Source organism: Falco cherrug, chromosome 9 (assembly GCF_023634085.1).
Source record: "Falco cherrug isolate bFalChe1 chromosome 9, bFalChe1.pri, whole genome shotgun sequence".
In the NCBI taxonomy this organism is placed as follows: domain Eukaryota; kingdom Metazoa; phylum Chordata; class Aves; order Falconiformes; family Falconidae; genus Falco; species Falco cherrug.
In genome coordinates, this window is record NC_073705.1 from 34,872,117 (window position 1) to 34,896,799 (window position 24,683).

At 43.4% G+C, this 24,683-nt stretch overlaps 1 protein-coding gene across 3 annotated transcripts in view; it reads right to left on the bottom strand.

Annotated features, from left to right (window-relative positions):
• Positions 1–5,062: 5,062 nt before the first annotated feature.
• A1CF (APOBEC1 complementation factor) overlaps positions 5,063–24,683 on the bottom strand; it is a 30,621-nt gene continuing 11,000 nt past the window's right edge. For 2 of the 3 annotated variants that reach the window (XM_005446260.3, XM_027815319.2), the window contains 9 exons: positions 24,549–24,679; positions 22,842–23,080; positions 19,446–19,610; positions 15,922–16,019; positions 14,738–15,008; positions 13,063–13,271; positions 10,614–10,750; positions 9,851–9,984; positions 5,063–7,526 (listed from right to left, as the gene is read on the bottom strand). In XM_005446260.3, coding sequence (XP_005446317.1) covers positions 7,375–7,526; positions 9,851–9,984; positions 10,614–10,750; positions 13,063–13,271; positions 14,738–15,008; positions 15,922–16,019; positions 19,446–19,610; positions 22,842–23,080; positions 24,549–24,679 — 1,536 coding nt within the window. In that variant the 3' untranslated portion in view covers positions 5,063–7,374. The remainder of the gene's footprint in view (positions 7,527–9,850; positions 9,985–10,613; positions 10,751–13,062; positions 13,272–14,737; positions 15,009–15,921; positions 16,020–19,445; positions 19,611–22,841; positions 23,081–24,548; positions 24,680–24,683) is intronic. The other variant, XM_005446261.4, reaches the window with a different exon arrangement.

Consider the following 24,683-nt stretch of genomic DNA (forward strand, 5'->3'; position numbering starts at 1 on the left):
ATTGAAACAATTAGCAGGTTTTTTCCTGCTAGATTGCATTGCTCTTCTTCACAAATGTCTCTTTTGAACTGACCCAGTGTGCCAGGTGGGCTCAGTGCTGCCTACCACCTGTAAGTTTGTGTCATTTCAAGGGGGTGCTGGGCAAGTTTTTGGAAGAGAAGCCCTCTGAAAGCTCTCAGGTAATTACAAGTGACCCAGCTGGGTTGAAGACCGCCAGGTCCCTGTAATGACTACATATGTTTGCTCTGATTGTATGAACTGAAGACATCATGCATCTGTGGCATGGTCCAGACGCAGGATGCTGGATGAGAAAGACTTTGGGGCTGACTGTACACTCTTCTTGTCCTTGTGTTAAGCTCCTGACCAGCACTCCTACCACAACAAAGGGCAGCAGATGGCAATTTGTCCTCTAAATATCACTTTGGAACACATCAAAAAGATCAAAAATAAAGATGCTTACATGTGCCAGATGTTGTTTCAATAGGAGGGTGTCATGGGAGGGCACTGGGGTTACACTAGGGGCCATATGCAGGATGGGGGTTTTGGGAGGGACCTGTTAGTGAGGGAGAACCTGCAGCTGCTGGCAAAAGGTGACTGATGTCCAGCCAGAGCAGGGTTGGAATTTATTGCAGTAAGTTTGTATTTCAGGAATTGTAGATGGAAATCAGTAAGAACTGAACTTACGAATTGAAGCCATGGGTGAGGCAGCTCTGAGCAGACCTCAGCCTGCTTCATTTTAGCATCAGGAAGGACACAAGGTAAGCAGGCTCTGGCTGGATGAAGGGCTGCCCAGAGCCAATGGCCAAAGCCTGAATCACCTACAGATACATCCCCAGAAAAGCTTGTGGTGCCCCTCCAATCCATGTGAAAGATCAATGGAAGGTTTCATCAAAGCACAGAATGAAGACACCATTGAATGGGCAGGACCGTCTCAGAACCTGTTGGCTGAAAGGGTTTCAACACAGAAAGGTCCCCAGGAAGGTAGAGATCTTCTCCTGGGGGTTTCAGGAGCTGGCTGGACAAAGCTATGACCACCTTGACCCAGCGCTGGTGGCAAATCACTTCTGAGGTGCCTCCCACCAGTGCTGCAATGGGGTGCTGTAAACAGGAATGGCTCTGCAGTCCCCAAGTCTCTTCTGGCCTCTGTGAGTGGTTGATCTGGGGGCCATAGGGAGAAGAAAATGTGCCTTTCAGATCTGGATTTAGGATTCATGTAGTATCTTACAGCTAAACAGTTGTAAATGTTTAATAAGCTCCAACAATGTGTAAGGAATTTGTATGCAATCTCTTTAATTCTTCAGAGAATCATCAATCAGATAATTTTGCCACTCTTTAAAAACAGTCAGAGAGAATGAATTATTCATTTGAAATCAGCTGCAATCAGTCTCAGAGATCCCCATCTGGAGGAGCTCAAAGCAATCGCAATATTGAGTCAGTAAAGAGAGCGCTTTGGAAGAACGACATTGGGAATCAAATCACTGAAGATGCTTTTAATGTCGTTTCCTAATAACTCACCCAGCCAGCCCGTCCACCTTGCTCTCATCAGCAAAATCGCTGTGATGCCACAGTGGCATCTGTGGGATACAGGCAGCAGCAGAGGATGCTCCTCCAGCATCCCACTGTGCCGTGGGACAGGCTAGGTCAGTGCAGCAATGCTCAAGTTGCCAAATGATCCAGAAATTTTTTTGCAAAGTTTTTTCCACTTTGCTCATGTTTTCATGCAAGACCGTGCATAGTGAAACACATCACAGCCCTTTAAAACAGAGACAGGTCATCTTTATGAAACACAGCAGCTGCTTTCATGTCTGGAAATGGTGCTGTCTAATGAATCCCAGTGTAATAATCACTGTCTCTCTACTTGCCGTTTTTCTTACACTGTGTAAACTAGAATAAATTGCAGGGATTGCTCCTGTTTTTCTTAAATAAATACATTAGGGAAAGAATTTTTTTCTCAGGCAACACCAAGATGTTTCATCTGATTATTTTTAGTAGTGCTCATATTGAACATGTTTATGCAAGCAAAATTGAACTGCACAGTTAAAATGCTTATGGATAAAATTTATCCTCTAAAATGTGAGTATCTGACCCCAAAAGAGTTTTTAGGAAGCTGGTGTTTCTCATGGGAGAAGAGGTATTGAGAGCCAGAATCAGGTTATCTGGAGAGTCCCAGCAGTGCCCCAGAGCAGGTCTCCTTGTGAAACACCTCATAGCAGGCTTATTTATTTTTTTGTCACCAGTGGGCACAAGCTTCTTGAAGTTTTGGGGGAGTTTTTTGGGAACTTTGCATGATTTTTTGCATCTAGAAAATCCAGCAGTTCGAAGCACCACAGTGTGAGAAAGGCTATTGAGAGAAGTCCTTCGTTTTATTTGTTCTTTAATAGCATTGGGATGTCATCTACAGTTAGCTTACGGTGACAAACAGCCCTTGCCTCCTACCTGCAGTTTCAGGGTGCTGTGCTTGAATCCAGCAGCCACTAGGTGCCAGTGCCGTTTTACATGAGAACAACATCACTGCTGAACAGAGCCAAAGCCTAGAAAAAATTTTCAGGAATTTGGGCAACTTGCCAAGTTGTTAAATATAGCCTTACTCATCACAGTTGCTCTTCCCTCTCTCGGGCTGCCCTCCTTCAGTGTATAGCTATTTGTGTCTTGCATACGTGCTCAAAAGGCAAGCAAAACACCACTTTTTTTTTTTCTTTTTTTTTTTTTTTTTTATGTGGGACACAGACTAGTATGAACTTGAGAAATTTGCTTGTGTCCACAGGCTGAGCTGCCTTGCAGAGCTCCTTTGCAAAACTCGACTTTGCTGCAGCTTTCCTCCTGCACATCTTATCCCTCCCAAATTTACTTTTTGAAGCTGCAGAAGAGATGCTAAATTAAGATCTGACCTAAGGTGCTGTGGGGAAAGGGAAAAATCCCTCTGCTGCCTCTGGGCTTTGATGAAGGCTTTTAGGATCTGTCTGATTGTGGTTATCTGGTGCTGTTTACATGCATCCCACAGAGGTTATTTATGTGCAACTTATCTACAGGTCCACCAGCAGCTATCTGCCTTTTAACGTCTTCACAACTGGGGCTGCATATGCATGAGGTTGGTCTGGGGACCAAGGAACATCACTCTTCCAGTGTTTCCCTTAACCAGCGCCAAATCTGTACATGCACAGTTCCCATCCCCTGCAGCAGCTGGAGCCAGACCAGGACAAGTCTCTGGGCATGGAGAGGAGTTCAGGGTGGAAGGGCATCTCCAGGGAGAGAGCGGCCCATCCCAAGCACCCCTGAAGGAGAGGGGTTGGTGGGTAAGGGCTAACTAAGTCCCGTACCAGCACTTAACAAAGGGCAGCTGAGAACGGCAACCTCAGCTGAGGCCGAAGTTTTTTTGGGAAACAATAGTTTCCAGCCCTTGAAAGAAAGAAGCATCCCATGAGAGTATCATGAGCAGCACCCAGGGTGAGGCTGACCCCCAGTCAGCTAGTGAACAACAGTGATTTGTGGTCCCTGATGGGAAAGTCACCCTTCGTTCTCCTCCCCCACCCCCCAAAAAAGGGAAATCCAGGTAGGTATGTGATGGGGAAATGAGATGGTCTGTGGGAGATTTAGCTGGACTAGTGGGAAAAGGGAGCCATGCAATCTCAAAGATAAAGCAATTCCCCTTGGAAGTCACTGAAGAGCTTGTGCCATGGACTTCTAGAGGGGGTTTCAGTGTGACATGGGAGAGTTTCCAGGTGGGATGTGTCAGGTGCATCCATCTCCAAAGGCAGAGCTGTGTAATCCTCAGTCACGTTTTATTCTTGCTTTGCACCTCAAATGTGATGCCCTGGGCTATAGAGACTTCCAGAAAAGGGCTGGCTGGAAGAAGGGAGAATAAAAATGCAGGTTTCTTCCCTGCAAGCAGCCAAATGTGTGGCCATCTGCTGATTTTTCTGGGCCATTGATCTTCTCATCACTTACAGCTCAAACGTGTCTTAGACTTTTTTGTGGAGGATGGATATGGGTTTTGGCTTTGTCTTGCTATCCCCTGGGAACTCACGTCTTTACAGATGGGAAATAACTTTTTAAGTTGGGTTGTGGGTTTGAGATTTCTTGAAAAATCATTCTTGCACTACAAAAATCAATCAGCCAGCTGCTGCTGAGTGAAGAGAGAATCTCAGTTCTCTGAGAGGGGAAACATTAAACACAAAAGCAAATTCTGCCATTGCCCTGATTTCAAAGAAAATGAAAGCAGGACATGAGGAAAAGCTAATGAGGTAAAATAATAGAGCTGGCAGAGCTGCTGTTTTTACTAAAGCCCAGAATACAGCTGACCTCTTTGTGAGTCTGTAAGAACAATGTCAAGCTATTTTGGCAAAATCTCTTCTGGGTTGGTAGGGAGCCCTTTGGTTGCGTGCTGTGTGCTATCAGTAGTAAGGTACTAGATCTTCCTCCCATTGCTTGGGCCCAGGATCTCTCTAGAAAGGTGCAAAACCAGAAACCCTTGTACTGAGTACGGAAGCAGGCATTGCTATTGATCAGTCATTTAACTATGATGGTCTTTCAAGTAGCAGGCCCTCATCTTCTTAAAATGAGCAGGGCTGTAGCCAATTTACTTATTGGTGACCAGGCAACAGGCTCTTCCCAAGGTGGGACCAATCCCTCACAGCCCTGATCATTTATAACCTCATGTAACCCTTCTTTTTGTATGTTGCTGCCTTGCTATCAATATCACTCCTGAGGCATCTCTATTGGGATCGGGTAAGGAGCAAAGGTATTACCATTATAATAGGTCTGTAGCATGGACAGATAGATATTGGCTAAAGAGGTTGTGGGGGAAAAAAAAAAAAAAAAAAAAAGTCCTTGATTTTTTACTTAAAAGTGCAGAAGTATAACACTGCTGATTTTCTGCTGTGTGTGCACGCCAAGTGGCTCCAAAGCGCATGTTGAAAACACTCTCAGCATTGCCAAGCAGCTTGTGACCTTGCCTGTCTGACCTTAAATCGATCCCTGCAGAGCAAAGTATGCTCTTATTTACTATGTACAGGATGACCCTTTCAGATGACACTTGCAGTATAAAAAGACTGAGGCATGAATGTTGGTTTAAAAAGTTTTAATGATATTTCAAAGTCCAGTTAATATCCTTGGATTACTCTAGAATTACAGACTTGCTTCACAGAATTCAATCCCGGTTATAATTTCCTTGTAACGGATGATTGACATGCCATTTTCACTTCATTCTGTTTTAACATACGTGATTGTTCTCCAGTAAATGGATAGTGTGATTTTTCACTACACTTCATAGTGTTAAAACTCTATACAAATATTGTACTATGTGTACAAAAATAAGTGCTTCATGCACACACTTTTTAATACTGCTTCTTGCCCTTTTATTTGACGTCTTTCTGAACTTATATAAATAAGCTGAAAAAGCAGACTAAAGTTACTGAACACGAAAAAGTGAGAAACTCTGCCAATGGTAGTCTTTCAGAGAGAGATAGAGATGTATGGATTTGTTACTCATTGGCAGTCAAACACAACTTAAAAGACATAGACATAAGAGAAAATAAAGCCACAATACCAATAACACTCTTGGTTATTTCGCCCTCTGTGTACATGTTTGTTGTTTTCTACAAATCCAAACGTGCTGAACAGCAACCACAGAGAGCTTGTAATACCTTTAGGATCACCCTAATGAGCTACTTTATAAATAAAAAGGGTCTAATAGGACCGCAGACTATGTAGCTTATGTGTTTTTGTTCCATTCGTAGTGAAATCAAGTGAGCCAAAGCATGAGGATGGCGAACAATTAACTCCTGGTAGTCAATATCCTTGTCACAGACCATCATGCTCTGTACAGCTTTGGGGATGCACGGGAAAAGCTCCACTTGAAATGGCTTGTACAGTGCCATGTTACATCATCTAGACCACATGAAAAATCTGGGGCCAATTCTGTTGGAATCGATAGGCATCATTGACCTAGTTGTAAATTCTCCCCTAAAAAGGTGTTGGTTTTTTTTTTTTTGTCCTAGACTAAGCAGATTCAAGTTTTCTAAGTGTACATTACTGTATAAGATATGTTATATAGGATTAACATGTCTGCTGTAGTTATCTAACACTGGGTTTCTCCTGTATCTCTGGAGCGTCATTACTTCTGCCTCAATCCAATGGCAAAAATGAATGGATAATGCCCTCCTGCTGTAAACCAAGGGACGCTCTCAGCATCCCCAAAGTATTCAAACACAAACACCCACACCAGTGCTCTCCAAAACAAGAGGCGCCTTTACTGTTGATGTGAATCCTCTTCCACTAAACTAATTTTTGCGAGAATCACAGCAGCCAGCAGCCTTGCTTTAACGTGTAAAGCAATGCTGATAGCCAGGCAGCGTTCTTTCCATCCTATTGAAAATATTCCTTGGATATAATTGTATTCCTGTAGATGTGCCTGTTATTACTAGGCCATGGCTGTGAGTTCTTGTGCTCTAATTAAGTAGAGAATTGGCCCTAATGAATAGCACTTTTCTGGTTATCAATCTTAATAGTCCTAAAAGTTCACCTATCTTTCACTGAATGTGTCCTTTGATGGGAGGTGGAAAAAATGCACCATTGTTTTCTGGTTTGTTACTTGTAGGTATGGCTGGGAAGCAGCAAAGTAAGAGGGAAAACTCTGCTGAATGCTTGCTACCTGCTTTAAAAATCAAACTAGCATTCAAGAGTGTGAAAACTAGCTTGTTATGTGGGGCAGACAAATTTATGATAAAATGTCTGTTTTCCATGGCTGTGCCAAAATGAATGTAAAAGATGCTCGAGGTGCCTGAGCACGTCCTCACTGCGCTGGTAGCACAGGATGCTTGGAGGCATTAAGAGGCAAACTGGACGCCTCTGCATGGCCAGAGGGCAGCCTTTTGTGTCACCCCATGCTCTGCCTGGCTTGAGAAATTTTGGGGGGAATGATGGGCAACCCCTGATACGCAGAGGGGCTTGCTGTAGACACCCCATCCTTCCCTGCTCCCACATCACAGTGTCCATGGGACCAACCGTTTTCAGCACAGGTTGTTGCTTGTAAACACACACCCACCATGGTCTGTATGTATATACACACAGATATGTATGTATGTATACACACACAGATATGTATGTATGTATATACACATGCCTCAGAACCACTCATTTTCTGGGCTGAGATTTTTCTAGTGTGAAAATCTGATTTTGAGCAATTTTTTTTTCAATTTCTCCTTTTCCCCTCCTAATATCCTGTTATGAAACTAAAGAACTACAAAAATGAAACTCTGACTAAAATCTAACTTTAGGTGACAGATTAGTTTAAAATCATGAGGGATGTAAGAGTTACTAGACTGGATTTTTTTTTCTGCCTGTGCTTGATTAAAGGGAACTCAATTAAAGAAAGAATTAAAATGCTCCGTAGCCATCACTGCGTGCAGCAACTGCAAAGGCGGGGTAGGCTTCGTAGGCTGTGTAGGTCGCTAAATCTTGTCCCATAGTTACCGCTTGTTTGAGCTGAGTGGCTGTGACTGTGGCAGCTGCATTAGCAATAGTATATCCTGCAGGGGAAAGGAGGGGAAAAATGCAGATTGTAAAAAGATGTTCAAAACTCACCATTGCCTGACAGTTTTTTATGGGAAGATTTTGGTGTTGACGGGAATGACCTAGGGAGCAATGAGTTTGTTAATGGGAATAACCTAATTAAATGATATAGTCGTTTCTGGCATGTTTTTTCTCCACTTCAAGGTAATTTAAAAAAGCTGGGAAAGTAATGCATTTTCTCACCCATTATTTGTTAAACATGCTGCTTGAAAAATGCCCTTCTGTTGAATATTTTTTCCTTAGACTTCAGCTGTTTCTGAGCTAGAGGATGTTAATGGTGCTCTGTGTGCATCCTCCCATGCATGGCATGAGAAGGGCAAGAAAATGAAGTAATACAGGTGAAATTTGGGCAGGTTTCATTCAGAAAATGTGGCTGTGATACCCCTCACAGTCAAAATACTTGCAATTCAGAATAGCCATGTTAGAGAGGAGGGAAACTCCCTCTGTGCAATATCAGGGAAAAAATATTTAGTAAACTGGATTTTTTTCCCATCAGTTTCTAATGGAAAATGTGGTTTCAACACTTCAAAATTTTCCATGGGAAAATGTTAGCTTTGCCGATTTAAAATGAATCACTGGGAAAAGAAACATCATTTGGGTCTGGTTTGCCTGAATGCAGGGTATAGCAGTTTGTTGACCAGACCGCAATATTTCGTTATGAAAGAATCAAGAATTAAGACAAAGCCCAAATTTGGGAAGAGCAGCTGGGGTACCCATCGTCTCTGCTGGACCAGGCTCTGTGGCCAAACTACATCTCCCAGGGTCCAAAATCTCTGACCGGCCAGCTGGGCAATGGATCAACTCAAGGTCAGTCACAGTTGGAGTCAGTGGGGGGAACGGAGGTATTGGGCAACACTGAGAGCACGTTGCCTCATTGAAGGTGCTACCTTAGAGGAAAACATCCAAAATTCACTGTAATTTGAGTATTGTGGCCGCTCAAAGTTTCTTCTTTGCATCAGCAAAGCGAGGTGCAAGAGTTTGACTAGAAGTTGAGAAATCTGTCATTTAAAGTGTATCTGCCACCACCATAAGAGAAATGAGCTGCTACCTGGGCATGGACTGAGCTGGGCTGGGCTTCAGCCACTATTGTGTATTGCAAGGAGAAACTTCGATGTGTGTCAGCTTGTTGAGTTTCCAAGACAAATAAATGAGGGTGGATGAAAGAAAAAGGAGAGATTATAATTAACCAGTAAGTGGAGACTGGATTCAATAAAGAGCCCATTTGGTTTCCATACTGCGGAAGCCTGCACAAACCCAGACAAATTGATTTTTCTGTGGCTTTTGTGGACTCCTGTGGCAGGAAGCCGGATAGATTTTTTTCTTTTCTTTTTTTTTTTTTTTTTTAAACCCATCCTTGAGAGACTCCAAATAACTCAGTAGTACTGACTAATGCATTCCTCATGTGCAGTTTGGCATGCATTGCTCCCACTACATTAGAATAACCGTCATGCTGGAAAGCACAGCAAATGTAATGCCTGTGAGCTGGATTCCTGCTCCCAGCCTGTGTTTTCCATGACTTCCCAAGCTGTTTTGGGTAGTCACAAGAGCTGTTGTGTATGAATTCCCAAACTGGAAAAAACCCCCTTCCAGTAGGGTTTGAGAGCTGGGATCAAATCATGGTTGCATCAATTCTTTGGCAGATGAAATTAAAAGTGTTAGTCCAAAAGGAGCTGGGGGTGCTGGGGCAGGATGGATGGACTGTGAATTAATCAGCTGTGCGCTTTTATAGTGAGGAAGGTCTACTCCGTCCTGGGTGGTGCTGGCCACACTGCAGCCAGAAGGTCTAGGGAGGGGACTCATCCCAGATGTGGCACTGGAGACACCAGTTCTGGATCCTGCATCCTGTCTGGGGCTCCTCATTGAAGGGAGGCATCCACAAACTGGAAAGAGTGGAGGGGAGGTGTGTACCTGGGATGGGGCCCTGAGCAGTGTGGGATCCCCATCCTTGGTCACTGCCCCAGTTCACCTGGACACAGCTCCAAGCAGCCTGCTATATCTGCAGCACTGATATGCAGGGTCAAGGTTGGACCAGAGACCTCCCACTGCAGTGCCTGCAGCCTGAGTTGCTCTATGGTACGTGCGCCATAATTTGGGTAGTTCCGATATGGAGGTAAATTACTATATAGGCAACAAAGATGTCAAAAATATAGGTAATATGAGTCAAAGTAGAGGTGTGTGTAGGAGCACAACCAGTTCTGTCCTCAATGGCCAGGGTTCATTCCTGACATCTGCAATGAAACAGCAAGAAAAATAGTTCTTTGCTGTACAGATCTTCCCATACCTGGAAAAGCTGGTGCTGCAGGAGGCACTTCTGCTCCCTCTGTGGGAATCCCCAGCGTCTGAAGGGTGTATTCCGCTGCATAGGTTTTGGCTTCATCAATATAGGCACTGAGCTTGGGTGGTGTGAAGGGATGTCTGTGAGTACAGCAAAATGTTAGCTTGTTTGGTTTTTTTTTCTCTAGGATGTTCCTGCAAGATGTTTTGATCCACTCATAGATGGCATCATCCCACATATCAAATGGAAACATTATTTTACTGTGCTGATGCATTAACAAAAGCACTCTCCCGTAGCAGTCCAGTTTCTTTGCTGAGTTTATTAGCCCTGTGTCTTGTTTTGGACACAATATCCTTTCAGAGGATGTTGTGCATTTTCAGTCCAAAAGAAAGCCTACTGCAGTCTGGGGTTTTCTTTAAAATACACAGCAAACAATGGTTTAGGTCAGAAATGTTTAGAATCATACTCGGAGCTGAATTATCAGTGTGTTCCTTTAGGCTGTTTTCTTTTTCCCACAAGAGCTATCATCTGCTTTGGTTTTGTACTAAGAAGCACCCTTTTGCCTGATTTTTTCTGACTGTCTGTAATCTTTGCGCCACCAGAGAGAGAGAGCACCAAGCATGGCAGACATCGCTGTCAGTCTGTTTTAGTTTGTGGATTTTTTTCTCACTAATATATGTATTAAAAAAAGCCATAGAGACCTATGCAATTGTCTTTTAAGGACAGATGCTAGGGAAAAAAACCCAGAAAACCTCAGATAGTTACATACATGGTGGGGTTCTGGCTGGCAAGGGCAGGGATAGTGATTTTGTAGAGGAAGAGCTGTCTTTGGTCTTGGCCAATTGCAGAGTGGAGCTGGTAAACAGGCTGTCCCCAGTTGTTTTTCTGGCAGATTTCTTCTAAGATCTAGAAGGGATAAAAGGGATTTTTACTTGGGTTAATTGCTGCACAGTAGCCTTCTTATCCAGATCCAGCCCCTGCACTGGTCAGCTTCCTTCCCTCCAAAGGGCTTTCAGGGGTGTTGTGGCAGCTTTCCCAAGGCTTAGCAAAAAACCAAACCAAAACAAAACAAAAAACCCCAAGGCAGACAGGATACTACATTCACCTTGCAGTATAAGAATCATCTAAATGTTTTATACTTTGAAAATCTGTCTGATTCCTGAACTTAATTATCATTAAATTGAATGTCTTTGTCCTTTTGCTGATTAGCTGTTTTATTCTGTTATCGGTGTGGTTTTCTTTGCATTCTCCCCAGAAACTCTGTTTAACAGTGCTAAAACACTAGGGTTGCATTCATCTCCACTACTCTGTTACCTCCCTGGCTTAGTGGGTTATAGTGCATGAAAAGTCCAAATAGCAGTCTTTTAAAAAAGAAAGAAAAGAAAAATTAAAAAGAAAAAAGGCTGTGTTTCCATCCAATTAATTATACAGGGTTCAATAGGCGATTTCTGCTTCTAGTTTGAAAGAGAAATGCTGAACCATGTTGCTCCCAGCCTTAGCACAGCTTATTCCATGGTAATTGGGAATTGCTGCCTGGAAACACTCTTGCTTTGGCTTGGTATTTCTTTTTTTTAACCTGCTGGGTATGTGCTGTCCCGAATGGGTTTGAACACAGCATGGTTCCCCTGCCTTCCCATGAGTCGTGTTTGGACCAGTTATTTTTTTCAGGTAGCTCCACCAGACCTGACGCTTAGCTGAGAAGATGCTGGGTCTTGGGACTTTGCGACATTGGCCATGCTGCCAGCTGGCCAGACTGGAGACCCCAGGTGCCTCCAACCTGTGTCTTTCTGTGGTCTACCTTATTTAAAATTTACACTTAGTGTTATTTAAAATTACAATCTAAAATTTGAATGTCAGTGCTACTTTTAATTTTGTAATCATAGCTCCAGCTGAAGTTTAGCACTTTGTAGTGTAAATAAACCAGTTTATTGCATTTCTTGACTGTGTCAACACTTGTTCCCTGCTGTCCCAACACCTTTATACAGATGTCAGTTTTATAATGTTACATCGACACTTAAATCCTTGATAAGGCAGATCTACTTATTAACACCGAGCATCCCAGCTAGGTAGTGGGAACAAAATCCATCATTCAAAGATGCTGTTAAAACAGTCTTAGGGTAGTGATTGGGAGAGGCTGACCAAGTTGACAGGTATTAATGAGGCTGTCTTATTAATGAAGCTGTTGTGAAGCAAGTTGCAGCTGTTTAAGACCTGCTGTTGTGAAATAGTAGCAGTGGGGGCATTAGAGAGCTCAGCTGCTTGGAAAATGTGCCCCAAACCCCTGATGTTGCAAGTGCCCCATGTCATTACTGCACCATATGAAATATGTGCAGTGGGGGGCTGACATAGCTGGGAAGAGGGAAAAATGAATTTCACCTGTTCTAAGGCAGTGCAGCACCACTCAGGCTATTTCAGCCATCTTACATGCTGATAAAACAGAGTGAGAGAACTGTGAAATTTTGCAGGGAGGGTGGAAAAAAACCACTTTCCAGTTTTCTAAGAGAGAAAAGGATGTTTTCATAGACTTTGGCAAACCAGATGTTAATTAACAGAAGTGTTAATAGGCAACAAGGTGCTTCAAAAGTCAGGGTGAAGTTAGTTTCTCATGTTGCTTTGGATGATGTAAGGGGAAAGGAGTTGCTGTAAGAGCCAGACCCTCAGAAACTCAGGGAATTTGTTCTGGGTTTGTTCTCCTCAGTCCTCATCCACCTGTCTGCATCCCAGTCCCTCACGCACAACCACATCAAAAGCCTCCTTGAGCAATCAGAGTTTCTGTGCTGGGCTGAGTTGGGCAGTCAGTCAACACCTCTTCCCCCATAAATTATTTAAAATATACATTGTTTTTCTATATATGTGCATTCATTCTTTGGTGAAGCCCCAAACTTTCCTTCTTGTTTATCATATCTATTTTGGGTGAGAATTTCTTTACTCTCAGTGCTCTTATGGAGCGGCAGCCATAGGTGGATTTCATTTTACACCCATGGGTGTTTATGAAAATTCTCTTCTGAGGGAGAGCAGATGCTGTTCTCCAGGGAGGCAGGTGGGTATTGCAAGATGCAACTAGTGGTGTTTGATTTTTCTAATGTCTTTTGAGATGCAAGAACAGATTTAGTCATCAGTCCCCAGTGCAGTTTCAAGCAGGGAACTGTTTTATCAAAAACATTTTGGGCAGCGACAGCCTCTGGCCAGGATATTTACTCTCTTTTTTGCACACCTACCTGAGGAGCGAGTTTGATCCCCTGGGGCTTTAGTGTGATGTGGTTCATCGGTGTGAGCTCCATTCCTGGCAAGAGGTCGTAGAGTTTATCCTCTCCCCTCTTTTCTCCTTTGGGCTGGTATCCACGCCCCAGGCCCGTGTACGCCAGGTAGCCGCGACCTCCCAGTCCTCTAACTCCCGCAGCCCCTACAGGTACATTCATGTAAATTTCTAGGAATGTAAGAAGGCATTAAACTGAATCAAATCGCCGGAAAAATTACCCTGATTCTTGCTGAAATGGAAAAGTTAGCCCCACTCACCAAGTTTGGGAAGAAGATGGGCAGGAGCTCCCCCCTAGCCTGCTGCTGGGATAACCCAGGCTCAGCATTGACACCCTCTGGGTTTGGGCTCATATGCTTGGACAGGTGAGGGGGTTTGGGCAGCTCCCTGCTTCTTTCTGACAGTTTCCATCTTGTCTAGTCGGTTTTGATTTCATGACATTGTTCTACCCAGATTTGTAGTCGAAAGGCAGACAAGGGACAACTGATGCCACTTGCTACCCACCAGTGTAATTTCACTTATATTAAGAATTCAGTTTATACAATCCCTTGCTTGTGTGAATCAAAATCCTTTTTTGTTTTCCCCCATTACACTTCCATTTTTCCTCAGGGAGCCCTATTTGGGAGTCTGGGGGGACTTTAAGGCAGGAGAGGGCTGGTGGGTTATCACACCTGCACCTTTCCCAATGCAACCTTCACAGAATCTGGCTTCACCCATGTGGGCAAAAACATGGGGGGCAGCAAGGGAAATTCCTACCTCCTTGTCATCTTCCTTGGGAAGGAGGAAAAACTGGCACAGTCCTTGCCAGCCCTGCTGGGGTGCTACGTGGGATCCTAGTCTGCTGTGGGACCTGCCCGTAGGCTTGGGGACACAAGCTGACTGGCACAGGCATCTTCTTTGGAGGGAAGATCAAATGGGCAGATTTTTTTTTTTGCTAGCCCCCAAGCTTACTTCTGCACTTACCAAATGACACCTGCAATGATATTTAATTTGGGGGAACCTGAGCATGGGGATTTGATTTGGTCCCCAGTGTAGTCACCTGAGATCAAAGGCAGAGCCCCAGCAGCTTTCAGAAATACCCTCTGTTCTCGTAGACTGCTTATTATTAGGTTAATTTTTCCCCCCCAAAAAAGGAGTCTCTCTCCCATAGCACACAATTAATGGCTTTCTTGATTTCAGCACTGGTTCCCTACCCTGCATCAGCAATGTGACCTCCTTGGGAAACTGTGGCTTTGGGTCAGAAAACACCAGGACTGGCAAAACTTTCTCTGTGACCTTCAAAGCAAAGAGGAAACACAGCAGACAGCTGTGCTGGTGGCTGGTTGAGGGACTTGCTCTGAAGGGGGGAAAGCCAGGAGGATTCATGGTTTATTTACACTGGAGCGAGGGCAATTTGGAAACTTTTCCAGGCTTGCTCCAGGAAAATGATCATTTTTTTCATGCCCTGCTTAGTCTGCTGTAAGATTGCTACACCTTTGTGAAGGACAGAGCCTAAACCTTGTGTTCTCCATCCCTCTTTGAAAGGGGTCCAGCTCACAGGACAAAGTCAACACCATCAACACAAGCCTAGGGAGCAGCCCCCCAAGCCTCAGAGGAGGTATTTTGCTAGAGCAGAGCATTGGTGTGATGGGAGTTACCTCGGATGGATGGAGGCCGGATGATGCTCCTGTTGCTGAGCCCCTTGGTGGCAGGGAAGTGGAGGTTGGGGATAGCTGTGTAAGCCTGGGGTGCATAGAATACCGGGGCACCCAGATAGGCAGTGGCAGGGTCATACACGTGTCCAAAGGCGTAGGTGTATTCTCCTTGCAGCATGGTACCTCTGCCGCCTGTGCCCCGGGTGTATCTGACGTAGCTGTCTTTGTCAACAGGTTTGGCTAATGTCACCTCGATCGGGGACCCATCCAGCACCTTCACACCAAGGTGGTGGGGAGAGAGCACGGGAGAACCATAAGTGTAAGTCTTCAAAATACATGGAGATTATCCTGCCTAGGGAGGTGTTTTACCCCCATGGTTTGCTAACAGGGTAGGAACATGGAGAAAACTACCCAAAACCCCCGAAATTTCCCTCCCATGGGTGAAAGAAAGCACTGGCTGTGTGAAGGCTTAATGCATTGAGAGCACCCAGCCCTGACCACAGCCAGGAGAGGCTCCTTAACCAAATCAGTACATTTGTGAAGCCTTCCTAAGGTTTTGCTTCCCTGCAAAGTAGCATGTAAATCAGTGAGGTTATATGTACTCCTATGGAGAATACCAGTAGCGCTAAAAATAGGAGCGAGGTTAACACCTCTTTGGGAACAGCTCTTGCATTACAGTGCCGTGAATTACATGCAGTGCAAGAAATACTAAACACAGCAACCTCCTTGCAAATCCACATCTAAATTTGAAGCAGATGTTTTGGGTTGACCTTGTTTGTCCCAGTTTGCCATTCACACGCTGCCCTGCGAGTGTTTTTGTTGGCAGACATGGAACAAGGATATGAGTGTGAGCCAAGGGAATTTGTAACCCCTCATTTCTTAGTCCTTGTTTCAGCTTTGCTCTGCCTTTTTTTTTTTTTTTTTTTCCTTTTTCTGGGCGGTGAAATACAGTCTGAGCTGGGCAAACATTTAGCACAACTGCAAGGAGCAAGAAGCCAAAATGAACAGTTTGTGTACATCAGAGGTGCTGAAAAATGAATCCAGGAGTATAAAAGTAGCCTGCAAAGAGAAATAGGGCTAACACCTTCAGGATGTTTTTGTAGCTAATAAACTAGGCAGCCTTGTTTCATCTGTGTAACGATTTACTGCTCATAAGCCCCACAAACTAGCATTTATAGCAGCTTTACCTTTCCATTCAAGGCTTTCATAGCTTCCACTGCATATTCTCTTTTATTAAAGTGCACAAAGGCGTAGTCTCTAATTTTCTTTACTCTCTCTACCGCACCTGCAGAAAACATTTGAATATTAGTTGGAAATGGGTATTAGTTGGAAAATGCAGACTTGAAAGAGCAGCTATGTTAGGTTATGAGCTCTTGGAGAGCAAAGGCTGACCAAGGGTATAAGAACAAGGGGACAGTGTCTTCTTACCTCTTAGGATATATATGCCATGTTAAAGTAAATATATAATGGCTGCAGTATTTCAAGGCAAGCTAGAGGTATTTGGGGTCAGACACCAGTAAATTTCCCATTAAACTGGAATGGTTTTCTCCTGCCCAAAATGCTCTGTTGGATGCTACTTTTGGTGTTGTCTCCCTTCTGTGACCACCCAAGGCCAGATGGCTGAGCAGAAAGTGCAACAGCCCAGGATTTGGTTACACTCCTTGGTAATGTCACCATGTGATTGCCACCTCCATGGTTTCGTATGTGCGTTGTACATGTTACTCAGAAGCAGCTTCAGGAAAGCTGGTGCTTCTGCCATAAAACAAGGAGGCTCTTCTCTTAGCCATCGACTCAGGATGTTCAGCAAGAACGAGCACCCAGCCCTGCCTGGGACACAGCAGCCCTGAGCATGGCGATGGGCTGAGACTGATGGGGCAGCAGGTCTGGCCCTAAGAAACAGGCTTTCCTGTGCAAGTGGGGCATCTCTTGGATGGGGCCCCACTTGGTGAAGGATCCCCATTGCCAGGGATGCTTCGATTCGCCTGGACGCAGCCCCGATCAGCCTGCTGTAGCTGCAGTGTTGGCCCTGCCAGGCGTGGAGTTGGGCTGGAGACCCCCACCCTGGTACCTGCTGCCTGAATCTTTCTTATGCCTCTGTGATTACCCAAAATAATTCGAATGTAAATGGTTTATTGTTCTTCTCTTCTGCATCTACCCTCTACAGCTTTCACTTTCCCTTGTCAGCTGCTCTGCTGCTGGGAACTTCTCAGCACTGAGATACTCGGCACTAACAAGTTTTTCTCTAAAATAACCACACTAAGCCTATTCCCTGTGGTTACAAAATTTAGACATCTGCCTTTTCTTCTTTAATTGTTCATCTTCCCTGCTTCTGTGGCTTGGGAAGCACATTGTCAACCGGCCCAGCTACCGTAACACCCCCAAACACATCCTTTAGAAATACAGCTAAGGGATGCTGAACTACTCTTCTGTTGGCTTCATACCCTTTAAAGCTGAACAGGTGCACAGGGAAATGTCATATTGCCACAAAAAGCACTTATTTAAATAACTGCAAGAGAAAATATATTTCTTTGGGGTTTATGGGGAGTCATTAGGAGCTCCAGTGGACTAAATGAAGTTTCTCCCAGCCTAAAACCTGAGCAGCCTGCACGTCTGCAAAATGACACCGGAATGGTAAGTGGCACTTCATGTCCTTCTGGGATCGAAAGATGATTTTCTAAGCCTGAAGTTATGGGTGTTATATGCTGATGCCTTGTTTACAAGTCAAGGCTTTAATGAACTCTCTGTGTTTTGAAAATCCCCCTTCTGCCTCCTTGAGAGCGCTCTGTGTTACTGATCCTAAAACTCTTGTTCTTCCCTGCTTCTGCCTCTGCTGGGGCAAAGCAACGCAATACCCAACCTCAGGTCATCTCCACAGAGAGACTGTCTATGTAATGGTACAGGGGGAATATTGTCCCCTTTGGTACACTTGGAGAGAATGACCTTCCTGCTGGAAACTTTGCCAGGGATGAGGATTTTTGCCAAAATCTCTAGCGAGCAAAGGCAGGGCTTTTCAGTGAGACGAGAGGTGCATACCTCTATAGAAGTCATCAGGCAATGATTGTGGCACAGATTTAAGGGGTGATACTTGTATTATGTTATAACTTGAGATGTGTCTACAGAGCCTGTAGTAATTGCTCTGTCATGGGGACCACTGAATTGCAACTCCTTTTGCTAGGATCATTTTTTATTGCATGACTTGGTTTTGTCAAAACAGCTTCTTAATTCCCTGGATCAAATGTACACTTCAGGCCAGCGGTACTGAAATACAGCACGATGAATAAGGCGGATAACCAAGGGTGGGAAGTGAATAATTTCAGATCCTTGTTGACTTTTTTGATTGTAATCTCACTATAACTTAAACTGCATTTGCTCTCCCCAGAGCTCAGGTTTTACTACTCTGGTGCACATGTCTCTTTAAAGCATGGCACAGCTTTAGAAGAGGCATTCCTGATTTATCCACAATAAATAAAGCTGTCCATTTAAAAAATAAAAAGAATTTCCATCATGAGAAGTAAAATAGTAAAGTGAAAATTAAAGATGATACAGATCTTCTGTTGTTGTACCAGAAAACTTGTCTCAGGAGCAAAGCAGACGACAGTCACCAAAGTGTCAAAGGTGCATAAATGTGTTTCTGGGGAGTGCAAGCAGTTCAGTGTTCAGGAGCAAAACCGGGTAAGTAAAAGAAGGAAAGAGTTGAATGGGATGATACATATTTAACTTGGGTAAAATGGAATGTCTAACAGCTTGATGGTGGCTAAAAGTGTCAGCCAGAAACATTAGAAGGACAGAAAGGGCTCATAAGGAAACCTTTTAAAGACCTTTGCATTGCGGCCTAGTGCAGAAAAAGAAAGGTATGGAGCAGATAAAAAGTTAGTGAAGGAAAAATGAAGCTCTGTAGTGTATTTTTAAAAATCAATGGAAGGAAGTTAACAGGAATGAGATGAAAGGCTATTTCACATTGACAAGCTTAAGTTACTAATGCCTAGCGGACTGTGTGGCTTGGAGAGCTGCAGAAATGGGTTATTTTTACTTTGTTGTTTTTGGGAGGAATTCCCTAAATCTAGAGCAACTCAGAAGTAAAATCTCCTTTGAAAGTGAGCAGGATTTTTATTCCCAATGAATCTACTTGCATTTTGAAAAATCTCACCTTAAGTGCATGTAATGTATGCCGTGAAAGAATACCGTCATATTCTGTGTTAAATGATAATCACTGATTATTCACAAATTTACAGGAGAATGTGGGGATTTCTGTATGAAAATGATAGCATTCAGAATTTAGATAGACTGGATAAAAGCATTTGTATTAAATCACTCTATTTCTATCACCATCCCTTGCCACAGAAGAATGCTGAGACCACCCAGCTGTTTCACCGAGTCTCTCTTTTTAAGAAAGACTGAAATTATTCAAAATCATTGTTAAGGCACAGGCATCCCCATGCAGCATTTTGGATCTCTTCCAGTTGCCAATCACTCTAAAAAGGTTAGTAGTGTTGTTAGCTGGAAATTAAGCAGCTCTTAACAGTATGTCATGATGTGCATGTTGGGTGGGAGCCTTCAGCCTTATAATAATTTTTGTGGCATTACACATGAACGTTTTACAGTGGAAAACTGGTCATTTTTATATCTTTCTTTGGCATTTTATGAATGGAGACATATTTCCGTTTGCAGTGGCAGTACTTATTGAGGAGCTACCATGTCAATGAGTTCATACCTGGTTTGATGCTGTTGAACTCCTTTTCTATGGTCTCTTCAGTGGTTGAGAGCATGAGGTTCCTCACGTAGAGAATTTTTACTGATGACATGGTGTCTTCATCCACCTCCACTTCTGGTTCTGCCCAGTCAACGGCGATAGGGTGTCCCCACAACTGGATCCTTCCTTTAAAGGAATTGGCACTGTCAGTGTCAGACAGGCTTTTATTCCTCTCACTTCTGCTCAGAGACTATTTCACGTGCAGTATGAGCAGCAGAGTAGGTCAGCTCTGCAAATGTGACCAAAATAAGCCTTTCTAGATCAAAGCATGTCTGTTTCGCTAACTCATTTCTAAAAGCAGATGGTCACACTTAGAGCATGCTCCCACTAATACCTTACGTGCCTGCAGAAATGCAGTGTCCAGAACCAAATTCACCAATGTCCACTTTCCCTGGAGTGCTCTCTAAATGGAAATATTTTAATGAACTTAAAAAAATCCCTCTTGGCTGCAAAAGTTTAATTCCCTAGATAATAAGAAAGGGATCTAGAAGTCCCAGATGGATGAAATTAAATAGTAAAAGCAAGGATGTATCTATGTGCAAGTATTTGAAGTTGTATGGTTCCCACTGGGTGAAGTTGCAGCAGAAATAGTAGAAAGGAGGCAGAAATAGTGGAAAGGAGGGACATGAAAAGTTATCGAGGCATAATACAGGGTGTGGGTGCGGAGAAGCCCGTGGGCTCTGCACATACTAGATCAAGCTGCTGAGGGGCAGGGAATAAAAACAGCAAATAAAGAGGCAAAGACAATGTCACCATGTGATTATGCTGGGGTCCACAATCATTTACATTGAGTCACCAAACCTGTTAAGTAATTGATTAGTCAATTAGTGATGTTTAATATGTAATGAAAACTGACTGCCACAGCCTTGTCTCAAAGCTGTGGGAATCGCAGTGATGAGCAGCAGGACACGAAGTAAAGCAGAAGGACCTCTACACTGTGATGGTTTCTTCATCTCCTGTCTTCTATAGATGGCAATGATACCTCTTTCCTCCCTTCCCTGCCCCTTCTGCATATCTTGCAGGGAGATCTTTTCTGTTCAGGAGTGATTGAGATCTGGCCACCCACTAAGAACCAGAGCCCCACATTTCTTGTGCTCTGTCTGTGGCTCACTTTTTCTTCAGCAGCTTTATTTGGCCCAACAGCTGGTTCTTTGGTTGTACAGTACAAAATTTCTGTGGGATAATTTTCCACCTTAGCACACAGAAGTAGTGCTAGATAGTTCTTCCAAATAATGAAATAAAATGTCTGCCTTTTCTGCAAATGTCCCCCAAAGTGTAAATGGGTCTTTCTGTGTTTTTTCTTTCTTTCTTTCTCTCTGATCTTTATGACATGAAGTTGAAGTCCTCTGAGGCCTTAATTATGCTAAAACCTGAAAGAAACCCAGGGATGCTTATGCCAGCAGAGGGAAAATGAGAATCCTGCAAAACATTTTTTGAGAGATCTGAAAAAGGCATCCTGTCTTGTATCTCTGCTTGGATAACCCATCTAAGATTGAATTTGAGCTTAAAACCAGAGAAAATCAGAGGGCAAATGTAGAAACTGGAGACCTGTTTTTCTATATTGGAAGTGAAAATTAGCAAACTAAATGGAAAGAGGCTGCTCTCTGCTAGGAAAGCTCATGAATGAGCTGGGATTTGTGGAGCAAGGTTGGGCTGATGTTCAGCTTTCAGCACTGTCCAGTCTGACTCAGGCTGTTAGCGACCAGAAGTAAAGAGATGGCTGCTAATGGCAGCCAGCTGAAATAAGAGGCTGTGTGCCCCTTTCTGAATTGCCATTTTCTGTTCAATAGCAGAAATAATGACCTGGTTGACTTGTGGCAAGGAGCTAAGCTTTGTGACTGCACTAGCCTTTTGCTAAAACCCAGTCTTCCTCCACCCTCTTGTTTAACCAGGAGACAGGACAAAGTTTTCATAAAAAGCATCTTCTGTTTTGAGCATTTCTGTCTCTTCTACAAAGCTCCCACAAAGAGCAGCAAGGTTCAGAGAAAAGGAAGTGTCTTGGTAATGATATTCAATCTCACATTCATCCAGTGCATCAGCTGGAGACACGTTCATTTCTGGCTTGAAACTTTTTTCAAGTTCGTCCAGTATGTTTCAACATCAGAAGACTCTGGCTCCTGCTCAGGCCTTTGAAATTCCCCAAACTGTTTACCAAGATGTTCCTAAATTGGAAATCACTAGTGCATTGCACATGCCTGTTCTGAGCTACGTGCTTGTTCCATCTGTCTCACTGTCTTTGCTCAGGATTTCAAGTGCTCTGCTCCCTCAAGGCTGCCATCGGCAGCTGTGGCTGTTGCCTACTCCTTCCTTAGTTCTTGATATAGAAATCATGGAGAAGTTTTGCTGAAGCACAGACCAGCTGAACATGCTCCCACAATCAGAGAGATGCTAAACTGATGCAGAAAGTGTAGAACAGAGGGAAGAATAGTCAGTGTGAGATATCCCACGATAGCTAAGCATATTCTGCGCTTGAAATCGTGCCCGTGTTTTTACAACAAGAAAAAAAGATTGAAATTACTTGGGATGTTTCGTGAACTTTCATGCCATATAAGAAGGGGTGAAAGAAGGCTTGTGGGTTATGAACAAGTCTCAAAACAGAAGGTTTATTGGATTCTTCCACCAGCAAGTGAGCTGGGTTTGACAAAGCAATACAGGAGCTGCTGAGCATAAGAAAGCATGAAAAATTTGTTGAAATCACTGGAAATGCACTTAATGTTAAGTGACTTCTTCATCTAACACCTGCCAAACCTCTCTCTGCTTCACAATGGTCTTTGAATATCCCCCAGCACTAAATTGCATAACTTGTTCTTCATATTGTTTAAATCCTAAAGCAATTCCTCATTTCAAGTTTTCCTCCCATATGGAAAATATCCATTTTCAGGAACATCCTCAATACATTCTGAAGACTGGACATGTTCTTGGATGCTTTCCTGACTGATTTTCTCTGAGAGGCCATAATTGAGGCTATATTTTATACATAACCCAAGATAATCACAGGATAATACATATGCTACAACAGAGCTGTATAGATACACACAGCTAAATCAACCTAGCTGTATTTTTAGTAAATTCAAGCTCCTAAATGAAGACCATGGATAACGAGCATGGTCCTACATTGGGATCTGTAGTGAATTGTTCACTCTGCACCCCAGAGCCAGGGTGACTTCATCAGCCAGCCATGGTGCATTGGGGTCCCTCCTTGCTCTGAGTGTTTCTAGCAGCTGAGAGGAGAAAACCCAGCAGCTTTTGCTTCCATGGGTACTTGGTTCCTCTGGAGACTTTGGTCTCACCGCAGCACATGTACATAGGTGACCCTTGAGACTTAGCCACCCCTACCCACTCCCCATCTGTACTAACCTGGGAGCAATTTTCTCCTGGCCATAGCTGCTGCCCGATGGCTTTCATATTCCACAAAAGCAAAACCCCGGTTTTTTGTTTTATCAGCTGCACTAGGGTAGACAATGACGTCCACGACTCCATCTGTGACTTTCTTCATCTCTGCTAAAATTTCCTCCCTCTTCTTTGTTTTGGGAATCCCTCCCACAAACAGGCGGCAGTTGTCCACACTGGCACAGACTCCGAGGAGACGCCCATTCCTGAATATAGACAACATTGCTAGTTTGTTAGAAGTCAGTTCTCAAAGAGAAAAAAATTCAAATAAACCCCTCTCTTGTCCCAAAACAGAAGGTCAAACACAAGGTCTCCTGCTTCGGTGGCGTATGTTTTTGGGGATATCCAAGTGGTCTTGCTCAATGAAAAGCTAAAGTAAAGGCTGCCACTGTACTACATTTGACATCAAAGTAAGGCAGCACAGTGGATATCAAGGATTTGAGATCAGGGAGAAACTGAAGACAAATTTTTCTTCCTGGGATTCTCCCTTTTGCTATGGGCAAAAATGGCTGCCACCAGGCAACTGTACCTACCACCCATGGTCACAGCATTGACTCTTGTGTTGCCACCAGTATAAGCCAGGATTTGTTGTTTTCACCAGTGACTTCTAGCTTCCCAGTCATCATCTGGCCTCATGGCTGAGGGTTTAGGGAAAGAAAACCCCTTGTCATGGAGAGACACCATTTGGGGCTTTCTGATGCCAACTGTTGTGCAGACCTCAAAGTAAAAATTCCCTTACATGCACCTTGCTCATCTTTTCATGGTCCAAGTATCTCTTGCAGGTCTTGAGAAGTTAAAAACTTCTTTAGAGCAGTCTTTGGATCAAGGGAAGTAAGCAGAGGAGGAGGTGGAGGTGGATGAAGCCTGATCTTTAAGACCTTCTAACCTCTGATACAAATGATGTTTCCAAGCCCTCTGTGTGCCTTGTGACCTGCTCATCCTTAGGGTTGCTAGTAAAGCAATTCACAACTCCTATTTTTTTTACAAGAAATGAAAGCAAAAGCCATAAAATTGTCAAAATGTCTTATCTCTAAATGCTTTTAAGCAAAGGCATCTACTCATCCCACTTTGAACTGGAAAAACCCATTAAAAGTAGTTGAAATCAAAGCAAAGCATATTGCCTCTATGTTGTTGATTTCTGGGTGTGGTGTTCCCCGTTTTTAGTCACAAACATGAGGGCTTTTTCTGTTTCTATCTATTAGGAATTGTCACTGTTTTCCCAATTGTTTTCCATCTTATTTCACCATTTTTTGCAATCGCTCTGTCTCCCAGAACATATCTGCAGTATAGGTCATGAGAGTGACTGTGAGTAGGAATAAATTAATAAAAAACAGCCCAGAGGGGAACATGAAATAAACAGCGATAGTCAGGTGAAAGTTAATTTGATCCAAGGCAAGTTATGTTTTCCGATGTTCTGATAGATTTTTTAATATTTTTTTTTGTAAGGAAGAAATTTCCTGCAAAAAAATTTGACTCTGATGAGTCCTACATACTGCTTTTGTAGTACAGCATAAAACAGTGACTGCACAGGGATACAAGAGGTGACCTTTTAAAGTTTATCTAGTGTATCTAAATATCCTTCCCCTGAGCTGCAAATAAAAATATGCTTTACATAAAAAAACCAGATTAATATATATAATTTAAAGTTGATGTGAAGATGTTTGCCACACTCACCTGATTTCATAATTATTGAGTTGTTTTATTGCATTCTTTGCCTCCTGTTTATTTGAGAAGGTCACAAAGGCATAGCCCCTGTTGTTGCCATTAAAGTCCATCATCATTCTCATTTCGTAGATTTTGCCAATCTAC